The 15,520-nt window shown below is 42.0% G+C and overlaps 1 protein-coding gene across 14 annotated transcripts in view; it reads right to left on the bottom strand.

The window, feature by feature from the left end:
• Nucleotides 1-1,365: 1,365 nt before the first annotated feature.
• CD44 (CD44 molecule (IN blood group)) overlaps nucleotides 1,366-15,520 on the bottom strand; it is an 87,143-nt gene continuing 72,988 nt past the window's right edge. For all 14 annotated transcript variants that reach the window (XM_077114395.1, XM_077114394.1, XM_077114397.1 and 11 more), the window contains 3 exons: nucleotides 10,942-11,013; nucleotides 8,781-8,859; nucleotides 1,366-1,716 (listed from right to left, as the gene is read on the bottom strand). In XM_077114395.1, the coding sequence (XP_076970510.1) occupies nucleotides 1,512-1,716; nucleotides 8,781-8,859; nucleotides 10,942-11,013 (356 nt within the window). In that variant the 3' untranslated portion in view covers nucleotides 1,366-1,511. The remainder of the gene's footprint in view (nucleotides 1,717-8,780; nucleotides 8,860-10,941; nucleotides 11,014-15,520) is intronic.

Here is a 15,520-nt window from a genome sequence, read left to right as displayed (position 1 = left end):
CTATTGCAAATAGCCTTTGGAAGTTCCAGGACCAATGGGCCCTCCAGGCTGTTTAAAGCCCACAAGGTCTTGCCTAGTAGGGGAAAATATGAGGTCAAGAGCTTAGGTCATTATTCTCTACTTTGGCCATAAATCTGCCTGTCTGATGATAAGATTCCAATTGTGGGAAGTCTTGTAATCTTTTGAGGGATTCTTCAGGAATTTAACTTGTCCCAAGTAGCAATCAGGAAGACTGCCTCAGGAAGAATGGAGACAACTGGCTTGATAAAGTATAAATAAATGCAAAAATAAAATATTTGAACAGGGTCTACTGTGCCCACTCCACCTTCACCAATGCAGACATGTGCCCATCAGTTGGCCACTGTCCACATTCTCTTTCACTTCCATTGGCTTCTCTTTTTATTACAAGTCGTCAAAAGGCATTTTCATATTACATTTTGGACATCACTGGTAGGGTCAGTGTCTATGAAATGAGACCCCACAAATGGTAGGTCCTGCAAATTTAATATGTCTTTGCAAATCCCTTTCAGGGAGAGGAGGTTGGCTATTAAGACACGGACGCTCCTCCTCCCACAGTTGTAGTTATAGGACAGGACAGAAAGCCTTGGGACGACCTCAAAAATGAAACAGTACTGTCTTCCTTGATCTACGAGATTTGGCCGAGTGAGTTTGAAGGGCAGGGGGTTGGGGGTGTGGTTAGGGGCTCTGAGGGTCAATCTCCCTGATTGGCTATGGGGACCCAGACCTTACTGGTTTAGAAGATGAAGAATCACAGCACAAGGGTTGAAGAGGCAGAAGTACAGATGTTTATTATGGATCAGTTTAAGCCCTTTTATGCCTCTGACAAAGTAATTAAAAAAAAATCATTCAGATCAAAGGACCTTCAGGGTTTAATATTTCAAAAATATAGATAAATAGCTTACTACAGATAAATAGCTTCACCCTTTGGGTGTCTCCCAGAAGCATCTGAAAAATTTCCAAGGGGTCTGGAGAAAGGGATGTGTAACCAGTACATCCCGATCCCCCACCCCACTGGAAAGCTGTACCCAGGGGTTGGGCTGGCAGAGGGGCAACGTGGACCTATTCAAATTTTGTCCCAGGGCCCAATTCCTCTTAGCCCTGGGGAATGTCCTTAGGAGGTGGATGCTACCCAGAAGGTGGAATGGGGCAAAATTTGGGGATCAGGCAGATGTATTTGTGACTTTTGTTAGAAGCCATCCCTAGCAAACCTGAGTGGGTGAGAGGCCTCTAGGTGGGAACTGGAACAGTCAATTTCGTGCTGATTATTCATTGGGCCCTCATTTCAGAAAGCAATGCTGTTCTTTATAAATTGGACCTGGCTTGTAAAAAATAAGACAAAAAACAAAAAGGCGTAGAAAACTTTATGCTAAATAAAAGACCCCCAACAAAACAATCAGTAGCACATTGCATCTGTTAAGTGTCAGTCCCAGCTCCCTGTAACGATCGTACGTCTCCAATGGTGGTTTCTTTCCCAGATAATGGTGGAGATGTTACACCCCTATCTTCATGTCCACATTCTGCAGGTTCCGTGTCTCGTCAGCTGTCATAAACTGGTCTGGGGTCTCTGACGGCTCTTTGTTCACCAAGTGCACCATTTCCTGCGACTTGCTGGCCTCTCCGTTGAGTCCACTGGGCTTTCTGTCCCCCACAGCTCCATTGTCACTGTTAATTACCAGCTTCTTCTTCTGTCCACACCTAATAGAAGAAAAGTCATATGAGAAAGGGGTGCAAGGACACCATCATCACTGCCACTGTCCTTGCTGTCCTTGCCATCACACTGTGGTTTATTTTGCTCTCCCTGTGTGCCAAGCACTGTGCTCAGTGTTATCCCTATTTCACCGTACTGACTCTCAACCAGTATTTCTCAAAATAAGCTCTTTGGACTCACAGCAAAGCATCACCTGGGAACGTGTTAGAAATGCAAATTCTCAGCCCCACACCAGACTAAGTGAATCAGAAAACTCTAGGAGAGGGGTCCAGCACCTTTGTTTAAGTAAGCCCAGGTTGGGAGTAGAACGAGGAGATCCTGATGCATACTCAAGTTTGAGAATTAGTGATCACACGCCTGGGAACCAGGTACTATTATTATGGCTTTTTTATATGTGGGGAAACCCTCAGTGCTCATGAAAATTCAGTAACATGTCCCAGGTCACTCAAGCCCGGATTCAAACCCTGGTCTTTCCAACACTCAAGTTCTCATTTTCCTTCCACCATACTAGGTAATGGAGATGTGTGATCCTTTATAAGTGCTTTAGCAGTTTCTGAGAGGACTCAAGTAAACCATCAGCATGGGGGTAGAGATCATTCTGATTTGTGTATTCAAGGAAGTCCCATTACTTCCTCTTTCAGTCAACGCTTTGTTGGTTTTGTCTAGGTAATTACTGAATGTACGGAGAAGAATGAAACAACATTTTTTGAGAAGTGTAATATCACCCAGGATACAGGAGGTTTAAACATGAGAAAAACTGTTTACTGTTACTTTAAGATTGCTCAGTAATGTTACTTAGGATTCAAATGCGGAAGAAGGTCTTCTATGGAAAAGCATGACCTTGATCTTGTCCTTGGTACCGTCACAGCATTGCCTCACCCCACCCAACCTAAACAATGCTTCCTTTTCCCCTGTAACATGATTTCAGTTACCCATATGGGGAGTAAGATTATGCTTAGAAGCAAAATTGCAGTGCGGAACCTCAAAATTAGAAGAGGGGAAATGGACAAGCACTGATTGGACACTTCTTGAATACCAAGTGTGTTACATGTAATTCAAGTCATGTTTATAATAATCCTGCAAAGCAGCTATTCTCCGTATTAAACAGTAGGGGAAACTGAGGCCCAGAGAGGTGTAACTCCTTGCTTGAGGTCATCAGCTGGTAAGAAAGAGTCAATATTCAAATCTAGGCTTTTATGGCCAAGGCCTGAGCTCTACCCGGATCTATGGCTCTATCAGGGCTGCCAACCATCGGAGATTTGGAAACAGTATGAAGTTGAGGTTGGAATTGCTCACTTTGCCACTGGATATTTAGAATTGTAGAGACAAAGCCTCTATTGTTCATGGTCATGGGCCATTTCTTCTAGGACTGCCAAGGCCATAAACTTTAATCTCTTGTTTGGGGAAAGAAAGTATACCTCCTCAACTGGGAAGTATATCCTGTGTCCTCTGGCTTAAAGATGCTTAAAGAGGAGTGGAGGGCAGCTTACTTAATTGTGGAGCAGATCCATGGGAGCGGGGAGTCCGTAGGTTGAGCAGGCCACATGGTCAAGAGCAGGGGCTCAGAAGGGCTGGGTTTTAGTCCTGACTACATGCCTTACCCACTGTGTGACCTGGAGTGACTCACTCAACCTCTCTGAGCCTGTTTTCCCTTCGGTAATATCAGGCTATGAAGAGTATCAATTCACAGGATGGTGGAAAGCCCTCAAAACAGAGTCTGGCACTTCATCAATGAGTCTGCTATTGCTATTATTTTTTTGCTCTTACAACAATTATTTTGTCGCTCTTACAACTGATGTGGGGTGAGGAAATGAAAGCCCTGGATAAGCATTTAGAACAGTATCTGGAATAGAGCAAATATTCAAGAGATGCTGGCTGTAATTGTTAATATAACCAGGGCCATAGGAAATGAGTTTTGCTTGTTACTTCTACACCCACATTTGTTCTTTGCTTTTCATCTCTGTACATGAGAGGAGAGGATGAAACTCAGTTACCTCAGAGCATGGTCAAGAGGAGCGCAAAGTGGGTGAACCCAAACATCTGGGGTTTTAGGCAATAATGATAAGAAAAAAATGGAGGCAAATGGGCATCCTTCCAAACATTATGAATAGGGGGTGGTGCGGTCACCATTTTGGAAAAAGTCAAAGAAGAAAAGCAAACATTCTCATCATCCTTAATGACTTTGAGAGTGGCACCTCTAAGCCTGGCTTAATACATTTTGGGTTGGAAATGACAGTCCCACCTACAATTTCACCAAGAGGAAATGTATCATTAAAACAAAAGAAAAGCAAAATATTCAGTCATTTTGGAACATAATGAATCTGCTATTGTGTTATTAGTTTGTGCTGGGTCTTCCCCCTCTACACAGACTTTGGTCTGTACAGATCAGATCATTTAAAGGATCATTAAGGACCCGACACCGTGCTAAACATTGTCATGCCTCCATGTTCAGACAAGGGATCCACTCCAGACTTAGAAGACATTGCAGCTTTCTCATTTGATTGAAAGAGAAAGCGAGAGTCAGAGAAGGTACCAGACTCATGGAAGACACAGTGCTTAGTTTAATTGACCTTGACCCCCATGGCCTTTTCACATCCCCACTGCCGCCTCCCACATGAGAGACACCAAATGAGAGACACCAAGTCTGATCACTTTGAGAAATGACAAGAATATGCTGGATAAGGTGAAACTCATACTGAGGGATCCATCAGTCCCAGATCCACATAAAACTTTCCTTACTGAATCACAATTTAGTGGCAGTAAGGAGGTTGGTTTGAGACTGTCTGAGTTTGAGTCCCAGTTTTATCAAACCAGATAGGTGCCCATGGGCATGTCACTTAACTTCTCTGGGCTTCAATCCCTAAGCCTAAAAATGAAGATAATAGCAGTGCCTTTGTCACAGGGTGGTTTTAAGGATTTAATGAAAAAGGTATCTCAAGTACTCAGAACAGTGTCTAGGAAATATGAGCGTTCACGTAGTGCTGGCTACAATTAGTAATACGATGAGAGCCAGATGAAATGGATTTTGACTCTTTCTTCTAGCTACTTCCACCTACTTCCTTGCATCATGTGAAGAAGATTTAAAAATCAAAGGTAGAAAGCCGCCTTATTTCAAATTCTCAGGTAGTATCCTGTGTCTTCTGGAGGAAACAGTGTCTTATTAAGGTGGTTCCTATTTACCTGCTTAATGGGCGGTGGAAAAATTGAATGAGATTAATGCAGGAAAGTGATTTATAAGCATTTTAAAAAGTCTGTGCATGAAGGAGGTTGGGGGTTAATGTTTTTATTTAAACGAAACTGATTTTGCAAGTGTGTTACACTCCACACATATAACAAAGGAATGCTGTGCTTGAGCTTTGTCTCACCCCCCCCCCCCTTTGTCTTTGGCTTTATGTGTGTCTATTATTTCTGTGAGTGCTTTCAGGAGGATAATGATTTCATAAATAACTCACCCCAATGTGTAGTGCTCCGGACATTTAATAAGTCCTTTTAAAAGGCAAGAATTAACTTTTTCTTTTTTCTGCATTATAGGAATTAACAGAGGACTGTGAGAGCTGAAGGGATAGCAGAACTTCTCCATTATTTAAATCACCCGGGCCAGAGATTCAGGGAAATTGTCCCAAGACACCCATTAGTTAGGGCAGGGCCAGAGCCACAACTCAGATTTTCCAAACTTCAAGGTCAGAAGTCTTTGCCCAACTTTGTCTTGTCTTTCTTTCCCTTTCCTTTCAATCCTAGGCATTACATGAACACAGACCAGCCACACAACATGGAAGGAGCCATGCTGGCCCCTTGCCAGGCCAGCGAGGGCAGGTTGGGTTGGATTTAGGAACCAGAGCAGGGAAGAATTTATTTTAAGGGCGTTAGGGGATAGCCTAACAATTGGCCCCACATTGTTTCTACTTGAGAGTCCTTCCAGATAGTCCGAGGGTTATTTTGCATTGCTTTAGAGCTATGCTGTCCAGTACAGTAGCCACTGGCCAGATGTGGCTATTTGAATTTAAACTAAAGTAAATGAGATTAAAATTTCAGTTCCTCAGTCACCCTAGCCACATTTCAGGTGCTGGATAGCCACACAGGGCTGGTGGTTCTTGAATTTCATAGTGCAGCTGTACAACATTTCATCCTCACAGAAAGTTCTATTGGATAGTACTGCTCTAGAGGGCAGAGCGAGTTTGAGAGAGAAGAAATCACAACCAGCTAGAATGCAGCATAGGAGAAAGAAGAAATTTCTAAATCATGGCGCTTTATAAGATGGGACCTGCCAAACAAGCAGAGAGTAGATGACTGCCCTCTGAGGTTACAGGAAAGATGACCTGAGAGTAAAAACTGGTGAATTCTCAGAGTAGAAATATTCCTTATCATTCCTCTGGTAGAATCTTCACATTTTAACAACTCTGATAGATCATTTAAGGGAAAGAACTTTTCCTCTTGGACCTTACTCAATGCATACCAACCCAACTCCTACAACAAATTGTTTGCTCTTAGGGAGAGTGAATAAAGTATAATTTCCATTGAAAAGCTGCAATTCAAGGACTCTAGTTACCTGGAAGTGCACAGCAAGGAAAGATGATGTGGGTTATAGGAAGTGCGGGAAAAGCTTAAGAACTGCCTAAATCAGGATCTTTATGATGATGCGAGTTGCTGATGACTTTATCACAGCAGCTCTTAGTCAATCCCTGGGTAACAACTTCAGCGACCAATACTTTTCCACTTTCACCTTTTAACCAGAATTCATGTCACAGGGCTTGGCATAGGGTTTGTCATCAGTAAATGTTAGTTGACTCAAATTCAACAGGCCAAACTGGCACCAAACCTCATGATTCTTTTAGGGAAGGGAAGGTACTCTTTTCATTTTTATCTTTCCTTCCTTGTCACCAGTGCTGGTAGTCACAGGAGTCACTCAAAAGGTATTTGCTGGACAAACAAATGCCTGCGGAGGCCCTCACTTTTCTATCGAACTTTCTTTGATGAAATAGGATTCTGTCTCTCTCTTAAATGGAATGCTCAAAGCAGAAAGGCTGTGGCCTTTTAAGAGGATTAGAAAGGGGCTGGTGGCTTTCAAAACAAAGCGAATGTTACAGGGCCTGTGCAGCCCTTTAGCTGTGTGGCAAATCTGTTCTCAATCATCAAATCAGGGCATAGTTATTTATGGCATCCAAGGAGCTACTTTCCCAGTGAGACGCTCTCTGTGCCTGATCCTGCTTGTCCCCGTTTGCCTGTCTCCAGGGCGACGGCCGGTCTTAGGAGGAGGAGGAGGAGGGAAGTGGGGTGGGGGTGGGGGGCCTTCTCTGCTGTTGCCGTAATGGGGAGCAACGTGTGTGCTGACCAGCTCCACCGTATGGGTCCCAGCTGCTCTTGGGGACAGCTGAGACACTTCTCCGAAGTCCCCCACCCCTTCCACCTCGACAGCATCCAGGGCCAATGTTTCTATGGCAACATCTGTAAAGCTTATGGAACTGTGTATGTGAGGAGAAGGGTGCATTCTAGGGCCAGGAACAAAAGGACTGGTTTCACACAATAGGAAATTCATATTTAATTAGGCAAAAGCAATCCAAGGGAAAACAAGGAGGCCAAGGGGAAATATAAAGACTCTTTGTAAGGGCTCCCTCAAATCACGGTGTTTAAGTTCAAGTAAAAAAAAAGCTCTTTTCATTAAGTCATAGGCACCTTCTAGATTTTTTTCGGCTCTCATGACTAATTTTAAAAATTTTGTTCTTAAAGGTCTAGATTAGGAATACAGTTATTTGGCTTTAATTAACTTGTACCCATTTTATTAGTTTGTACTTGTGTAAAATGGCACTATTTAATTTTCTCAGATAATTAGAGATATTGGATGGGCTGCACATGGCACTGGAATTAGCCATTTGCTGTTCTGCAAAAGGAGACCAAAAAGATTCAATAACTCTCTAAATGGCAGATCTTCCTTAAGACCGAAGGGCATTTTCTGGCTTATTAGATGATCTAGCAATACGACAAAGGCACACTTGCTAAGAAATAAGATCCTTTTACCTTATGAAATGCAACTTCAAAGGACATTTACAACAGGTTAGACATTCCTATACTCAGAGAAAAATACTGTATCTTTAAAGCATCCTGAGTAGGAAATTTAGATGTGTACTGTTGGAGTAACCCTGTAAAAGTTCCTTTCCGCTGTTCCTGTAATGACTGTTTCCTTTCACTTCACTTTAGACAGTGTTATTTCAGGAGCCCTGTCATGGCTCAACCAAGTATGTATTGTGTAAATAACTTACAAACCTTAGTTGAGGTAGGGAGGAAGAAGGATATTTGAAGATGTGAAAACAGCCTACCAGCCAGTTCTGGAGAAGTGAGGATCTTTATTCAGACTTTCCTAAGGAAAAACCCCCCAAACCACCCTCATCATGGCTTCATCAAACCCACTGCTGGGTTGCACTTCCTAGACCAAACCTTGAATGCTTCTAACAGCTTCCAGAAAACAGAAGATAGTGTCATTACAAATAATAATAATAATAATAATAAGCAATAAGCAAAACCAAAACTTAATGCCTGCTTTACATAATGGGTTCTAAAAGGCTCCACGAACCCCACATGGCCAAAAGGGACTATGAATCCTTGAATCTTTATACAAATTTTGCATACCATGAATGCACTCAATAAATATATTTTAAGGAATCAACTTATGAGTATATACATTCATCACCTTTCTGGTGTGATATTTTATAACTTTCAACAGATAGAGTTGCCATGGAGTTCAAACTTGAAAAAATGGAGACCCACAGAAGACTGAACCACTTATAAATATAAGTGTTAGTCTAAATTATTACAGGCATCACCTTTCTCTAAAGAGTGCACCAGAGCAGGGCTTCTCAAACTGTACTGTGCACACAAATCCCCGGGATCTTGTTTAAATGTAGAGGTCTGGGGTGGGACCCGAGATACTGCATTTTTCATAAGTTCCCTGGGATGCTGAGGCTGCTGGTTCCAGGAGCCCCTCTGAGCAGCAAGGGCATAGAACCTAAGTTTAAATGACACCCTTCCAAATTCAAAGCTCCAAGGAGCAATCCCTTACCTTCTTCGACTGTTGACAGCGATGCAAACTGCGAGAATCAAAGCCAGAGCCAAGAGGGATGCCAAGATGATCAGCCATTCTGGGGTAAGTGAACCAAAAGATATTTGTGAGTTTTGGAAATACGCTTTGTTAAAAAAAAAAAAAAAAAAATCATGCACTTGGTAAAGCTGATCTGGTCCAAACAAACACTACAGACGGGTTTGACCAAAAGACTCAGCCAATAGGTAGATAATCCTTGAAGGTAATTTTGCTAAAGCTGTTTGTCCATCAGATCTCTTGTTTTGAGCTTTTATCATTAGTCAGGATTTTCAAGTCCCTCCAGGAGAAACATGTTTCTATGAAAGGATAGAATGATCTGCTTAAATGCCTTTGGTATGTTTGCTAAACAGACTAAAGGAAATGTATACTTCCTTTGAAAGGAACATTTCTTTCCTGTGTAAGATCATCAGTCTTGCATTTTATTATGAAGTCAAATTCTAGTGTGTGGGGAGAAGGACACTCTTAAATGAAAGAGTGTCATTTGGCAACAAAATGTTCAGAGTTTTTGATTCAGGAATTTATAGGAACTCAGAATTAGCTGTAAAGATGTTCATTACTGGGCTACATATAATAGCAGAAGTTGGAAGCAACCCATTATGCAATGGTAATGGGATAGTTAAATAAATTAAGGTGCATGCATTCTACTATGCATTATGATACAGGGGAAGACTATTTAATGACATGGAAAGCTGTGTTCAATTCATAGAGAATATTAGTTTACTAAACAACAGAACAGTATAATTACATTCTTGTATATAAATTACATTGAAAACAGCAAGAAGGACATAAATCAAACTTGTAGCCATGGGATTTCTGAATGTTGAGAGTCTAAGTGATTTGTATTTTCATCCTTTTGTTTAGCTGTATTTTTTAACATTTCCTCAATAACCATATATCACTTACGGACTAATAAAATGTTATGCACATGTTCAAAGCTGGGCCTAAAAGGTTTAACATAAATAAATTCAATTGAACTTAAATAAATTCAATTGAAAAGTGGCTTGCACATTTGCATAATAAACCAAGGCTAGAGGAAAAAGAAGTAAATGGAAAGTCATTCATTCTACACTTCTCTTGGGGAGTCTTGGTTTTCTTCCAATTTCCCTCTCTGTGCTGCCTTCACCCCACCTCTATCTGGTCAGGTGAATTTGGCGGTGGGGTGGGGAGTGAGGATGTAGAGTCAGAAGGGAGGAAAGGCCAACCAGAGGGGTACCATTTCTGTTCTTTCCCCCTGGTTTCCAGCCCCCCACCATCTCACTGAAGCTCAGAAGAACCCTACTGCCTGATTATAGCAAACTGCTCCCCCCCCCCCCGCCCCCGGCAGCCCACCCCCTCTCTCTGTACACTGTGCCCCCAGGTATACTCAGGCAGGCTGAGGCAAGGGCACCAAGCCTGCACCGCATTCTTCCCTTCCCCCAAGGGATGCATTGTGAGCCCTCTGAAGATGATAGAATTAAAAGGATAATTTACAACCCTAGGAAAACTTTTCTTTTCTGCAATCCCCCTTCACAAATGCTCAGTTTTGAGCCCAAGCCAAACAAAGAATTTGCATCTCATGCCTTAAATCTTGACACTCAGGAGACTCAAGAATCCCAGCCCTTTCACTGCACATGTAGCACTTTCTGAAAAGATTCTCCTGCCAAATTCAGTCCAGATGTTGACATAAGAAAAAGTAGTTTGAGGACCAGAGATGTTTTCACTCCACCCAACACAAAAATGCCCTTGTATCTCCTTATTACCTGTAATATGAAAGAAGAATTACACTCTCCACTCCTGAAAAAACAGGATGGGAAGAATGCAGGATGACATGGAGTCTTCTGGGTTATCACTCATTTGGGATGGAAGGTTTAGTAACTAACCTGACAGTTCTAACATAGGGATATGGCAGGGGAAGATCTGAACAGCAGCTCAGTCAATCTGTGGGACCCAGAAAGGACAAGAGAAGAGTCTTCCATGCTTTCCTACCACGAGGTAGGGCTTTCATTCATCCCTTGACTTGTAAGGAGGAACAATCCAATTCAAAGGTTGGGCCTTCAGGAGAATGTGGTCTCTTTTTTTCTTTCTGGATATTCAGAGAGGCCTGATTTCAGTATCTTTTTCTGCTTCAGAGCTCAAAACTCACCTGGAATTTGGGGTTTCCTGATAGGACCGGATGTTGTATTAGCCCCACCTTCTTGACTCCCACGTGAATGTCCTAAGGGGAAAAACAACATCTCTCACTTAAACTTCAGAAAACATAACCCTGAATTCCTTAGGGAGCAGTCCACAGAGCCAATCCCACACTCTACATCACTGCAAAGCTACTTATAGATTCAAACCCCAGATGTTTATAGAATGTTACACAAAAGATATCTGTCCTCAAGAGGCTGAGGTTCAATTAAGGCTGAAGTTTGGAAATGTTTTTCTCCAAGGGACATGAGCATTGCCAGCGGCAGTGTCGTACAGTATTTAAGGCCTTGGCATAGGTGGTGGACAGCCCTCGGTTTGAAACCTCACTCTGCCTCTTTTTAGCCCTGTGGGCTCACGGTGCCCTCTCAGGTCTCAGTTTTCTCACTCACATAATGGGGGTAATGATAGACTCCATTTCCTAATTTTACAGAGGTTCATGGAAGTATACAATCATGGTAGCTGAGTCGTAGTTATTTTTATGTCTTTTTTAAGGCCTTGCTTCTCAAGGTGTGGCCCACAAACCAGCCAACTTAGCACTTAGGAGCTTGCTAGGGATTCAGAATCTCAGGCCACATCTCAGACCTAACAAATCTGCTTATTAGCCAAACAGACTTCCCTGGTTTTTTGTGTGTGTGTCTCTTTTTTTTGGGATCCATATGCTTTAGAAAGACCAACGCCTATCTAAAAATCACATCCAATGTCTTCACAGAAGCAAATATAAGCATGGGGGTGGGGGGGCAATGGCTCTTCTCTGTCTATGAAAAAATCACCCTGTTTGAGCCCTGCGAATACATTAGTGAATCATTGTCTTGTTCTTAGAAGAATGAACATTTTCCATGGCTAAAAACAAAAAATAAGGAAGCAAACAAACAAAAACTCAATGCTGGTTATCTGGGTGGGGGCTATGTTGGGATTCTCTGTAGGAATTTTGTATTATTTTTGCAATTGTCCTATAAGTCTGAAATTATTCCAAAATAAGTTTTTTTTTTTAAAGTCTCAAACTAGAAGGAAGAGAATTCACAAGTCAGAACAGGGGACTCATCAAAATGAGAAAAGATCGTATTTTAAAAGAAACTCCTAAGATATCTTGTGACGAGACTATCTTCGGTTAAAACTTCATTTTTTTTTTTGCTTCCTCCACTACTTCCAAACAAAATTTGAAAATTTCCCACTAAAATGTACTCCTTTTTTACCCACTGCAGAATCCTAAACACCTCCAAGGTGAGAACAACAAAAGACACAACAACAGAAAACCAGGGAAGTCTGCTTGGCTCATCAATGGAGGACGAAGGTATTGAATGAAAGGATTTCCTCAGGGAATCAAACTTCAGACAGTGCATAGCCGATTGATTACAATGCGATGTGGAGCAGGATGGCTCCCGTTTATGCAATTTGATGTTTTTGTTAAACTGAAAATGGGTCAAAACAAATTCTTACCAGATGCTTGGCCATTTCAACATATCCTATCCCATTGTGACAGCAGCCTCTTCCTTCTCCAACACCAGAAGGCGTTCAAGACGCTTTCCTTCCCCACCCCCCAGGACACCTAGTCATTGGCAGGTTTTCACCCATACAAGTTCTGGGATATTGGCTACCCAAATTGGAGACATTTGGCCTTGAAATTCACCTAAGAGGCACACTCACTCTCTCAGGTTTTTCTCGGACTCGCATCAGTGCTTGATATTTGAAATGGAGGGTTTTAGTGGAACATAATCTCTTCCTTTTGATTTTCAACAAAAAGTGCTCGCAGCAAGGAAAGAGCTGGGTGTGTGGAGAAGAAGAAGAAGCCTCCTGCTTCAACAATAGACACCTGCACAGGAGGGTAAACAAAAGAGGCCAGCTCCCGCCCACCTGATTCTCACTGCAAGCAAAAGCCGAAGTGGAGAGATGAGATACAGCAGGCCTAAAGGTCTGCAAACCCAGCCAGGGTAGGGCTGTCTGGTAAGGCAAGTTCCACAAAGATGTGCACTTGACTCTCCAGTTGCGGAGATGAGATCAAATTTGAGATTTGTGCACAGAGATAATTCAACTGGCTTCAACTGCAAGAAAAATAGTCTAGGACAGCTTCTCACTCTTCAATGTGCAGACAAATCCCTGTGTGTGTGTGTGGTGGTGGTGGGGGTGGGTGGGTCTTGTTAAAAGGCAGATCCTGATTCAGTAGGTCTGGGACTAGCCAGAGAGTCTGCATTTCCTAGATGCCCCTGGGTGACGTCTGGGCTACTTGTCAGACCACACCTAAAGTACCCAAGGGTCCCTTGATTTTAGAAAACATGCCTTTTAATAATAATTCTACCCTGAAGCTATGAAAGTCAGCACTACCCCAGACAGGAAATGTTTAAAACCGTTGAAAAAGTGATCAGAATTTGAGTAGAGATATGAATGGAGCTGATCTGGATAGGACTAGGGTAGAGCAGAAAACAGCATGAAGGATGACATCATTCATATTTTAAAGCTTCAATTTCTATGTGAGACCAAAGGGAGAGATGTTTATTTGGTGTGAAATTTATATTTTGGGTAGTGCATTATCTAATTTAACAGTCATTAAATTGTGCAGTCAGTTTAGTTGAACACCATAGGTACATGGAATCTTGAATAGGATGTGAGATCTTGTTGATTTGTCCAGGTTAGTATGATGCCCCGATATATCCCACAGTGATTTGGACAGTGAATAAAGAATGATTTGCAAAATCCCCTTGGGAGGCTGGAGGCAAAGGAGGTAATATTCAACTTCCCTATTTGGAGAATTTCTGATAGTTTATAAGCAGTGGGGACAACCAAATCAATAGGCCAAGCCCTCGATCTTGGGGTTCATCCTTATGAAACTTTTTCACAAAGGACAGGCTAAGCCTACTCATAATTATGCCTAAGAGTCACCCCTAGAAAACTCTTTTATTGCTCAGATGTGGGCTCTCTCTCTGTCAGCCAACTCAGCAAATGAACTCACTGCTCCCCTCACCCCCTGCTGCCTACTCCATGGGACATGACTCCCAGGGGTGTAAATCTCCCTGACAACGTGGGACAGAACTCCTGAGATGAGCTGAGATCCAGCATCAGGAGACTTGAGATAACCTTCTTGACCAAAGGGGGAAAAGAGAAATAAGACAAAATAAAGTTTCAGTGGCTGAGGGATTTCAAACAGATTTGAGAAGTTAACCTGGAGGTTATTCTTAAGCATAACATAGATATCCCTTTTTAGTTTATGGTGTATTGGAGTAGCTGGAGGGAAGTATCTGAAACTGTTGAGCTATGTTCCAGTAGTCTTGATTCTTGAAGACAACTGTATAAAGATTTAACCTTTTTTTTTTTTTTCCCGCATGGGCAGGCACCAGGATATGAACCTGGGTCTCTGGCATGGCAGGCAAGAATTCTTCCACTGAGCCACCGTTGCACCACCCTAAAGATATAACTTTCACAATGTGACTGTGTGATTGTGAAAACCTTTTGTCTAATGCTCCTTTTATCCAGGGTATGGACAGATGAGTAAAAAAATATGGATAAAAAATAAATAAGTAATGGGGGGTTAAGGGGTAAAATAAATTGGGTAAATTGAACTACTAGTGGTCAGTGAGAGGGAGGGCTAAAGGATATGGGATGTATGAGTTTTTTCTTTTCTCTTTTAATTTCTTTTCCTGGAGTGATGCAAATGTTCTAAAAATGATCATGGCGATGAATACACAATTATGTGATGCTACTGTGAGCCATTGATTACACCATGTATGGAATATATGTATGTGAAGATTTGTCAATTAATAATAATAAAACTACCATTTTCCAAAATATTTTCACATTCCTGATACCTTTAGCTTCTCACAGATCTCTTGCAGGTAACCAGCACAGGTGCTCTGACCTCCTTTTAATAAATAAGGACACTGAAGTTGGGAAAGCTGAGGTACTCTACCCAAGGTCTCCAGAAAGGCTTTTATTTCTTACATTAGAACCATTTCTAAGGAGGCCTTACCTCTCTGGGTTCACATAAAAGGTTATTACTGAAGCCATCATATAAATGCCAATCTTTGTAATTGCTTTAAATGTGTGAACATTTAAACCTGGAGGCAATCCTAGTCTCAATTTAAGCATGAAGGTGGAGGCAGTAATTTGTATGGAATTATTTGCATGTGTTCACCTGGATTTGCAATGATAAGGGAGAAGATGGTAGGTCAGCAGTGGTAGGAGTCTTTCCACCAGCCTTAAAGGTCACAAGTAAATCTGCCTCCTGTCAGTAATGTTTCCAGGGATGTGATCTGAGCCACAGCAAACTACAATCCATTGAACAATGCATGCTGGCATTAATTGTGGTTATCTTCGAGTCCTTCCTCCAGACCATGCCTAGGAGAGGCAAATGTGATACTCCCTGGACTTCAAACCTGGCTCTACCACTCACAGGTCATGCCAACTCCACCAAGTTTTTTACCTTCTCAGAGCTGTAGTTTCCTCATCTGTAATATGGGTATAATAATGGTACTTACATATGTTGCAGGGTATGTAGGATGATTGAATGATAATTGATGAACCATATGAAATAGCTGATATTT

This window comes from Tamandua tetradactyla, chromosome 8 (assembly GCF_023851605.1).
Source record: "Tamandua tetradactyla isolate mTamTet1 chromosome 8, mTamTet1.pri, whole genome shotgun sequence".
Classification (NCBI taxonomy): Eukaryota; Metazoa; Chordata; class Mammalia; order Pilosa; family Myrmecophagidae; genus Tamandua; species Tamandua tetradactyla.
Note: the sequence above shows the minus strand (reverse complement) of the source record. Positions and strands in the feature narration are given on the sequence as shown.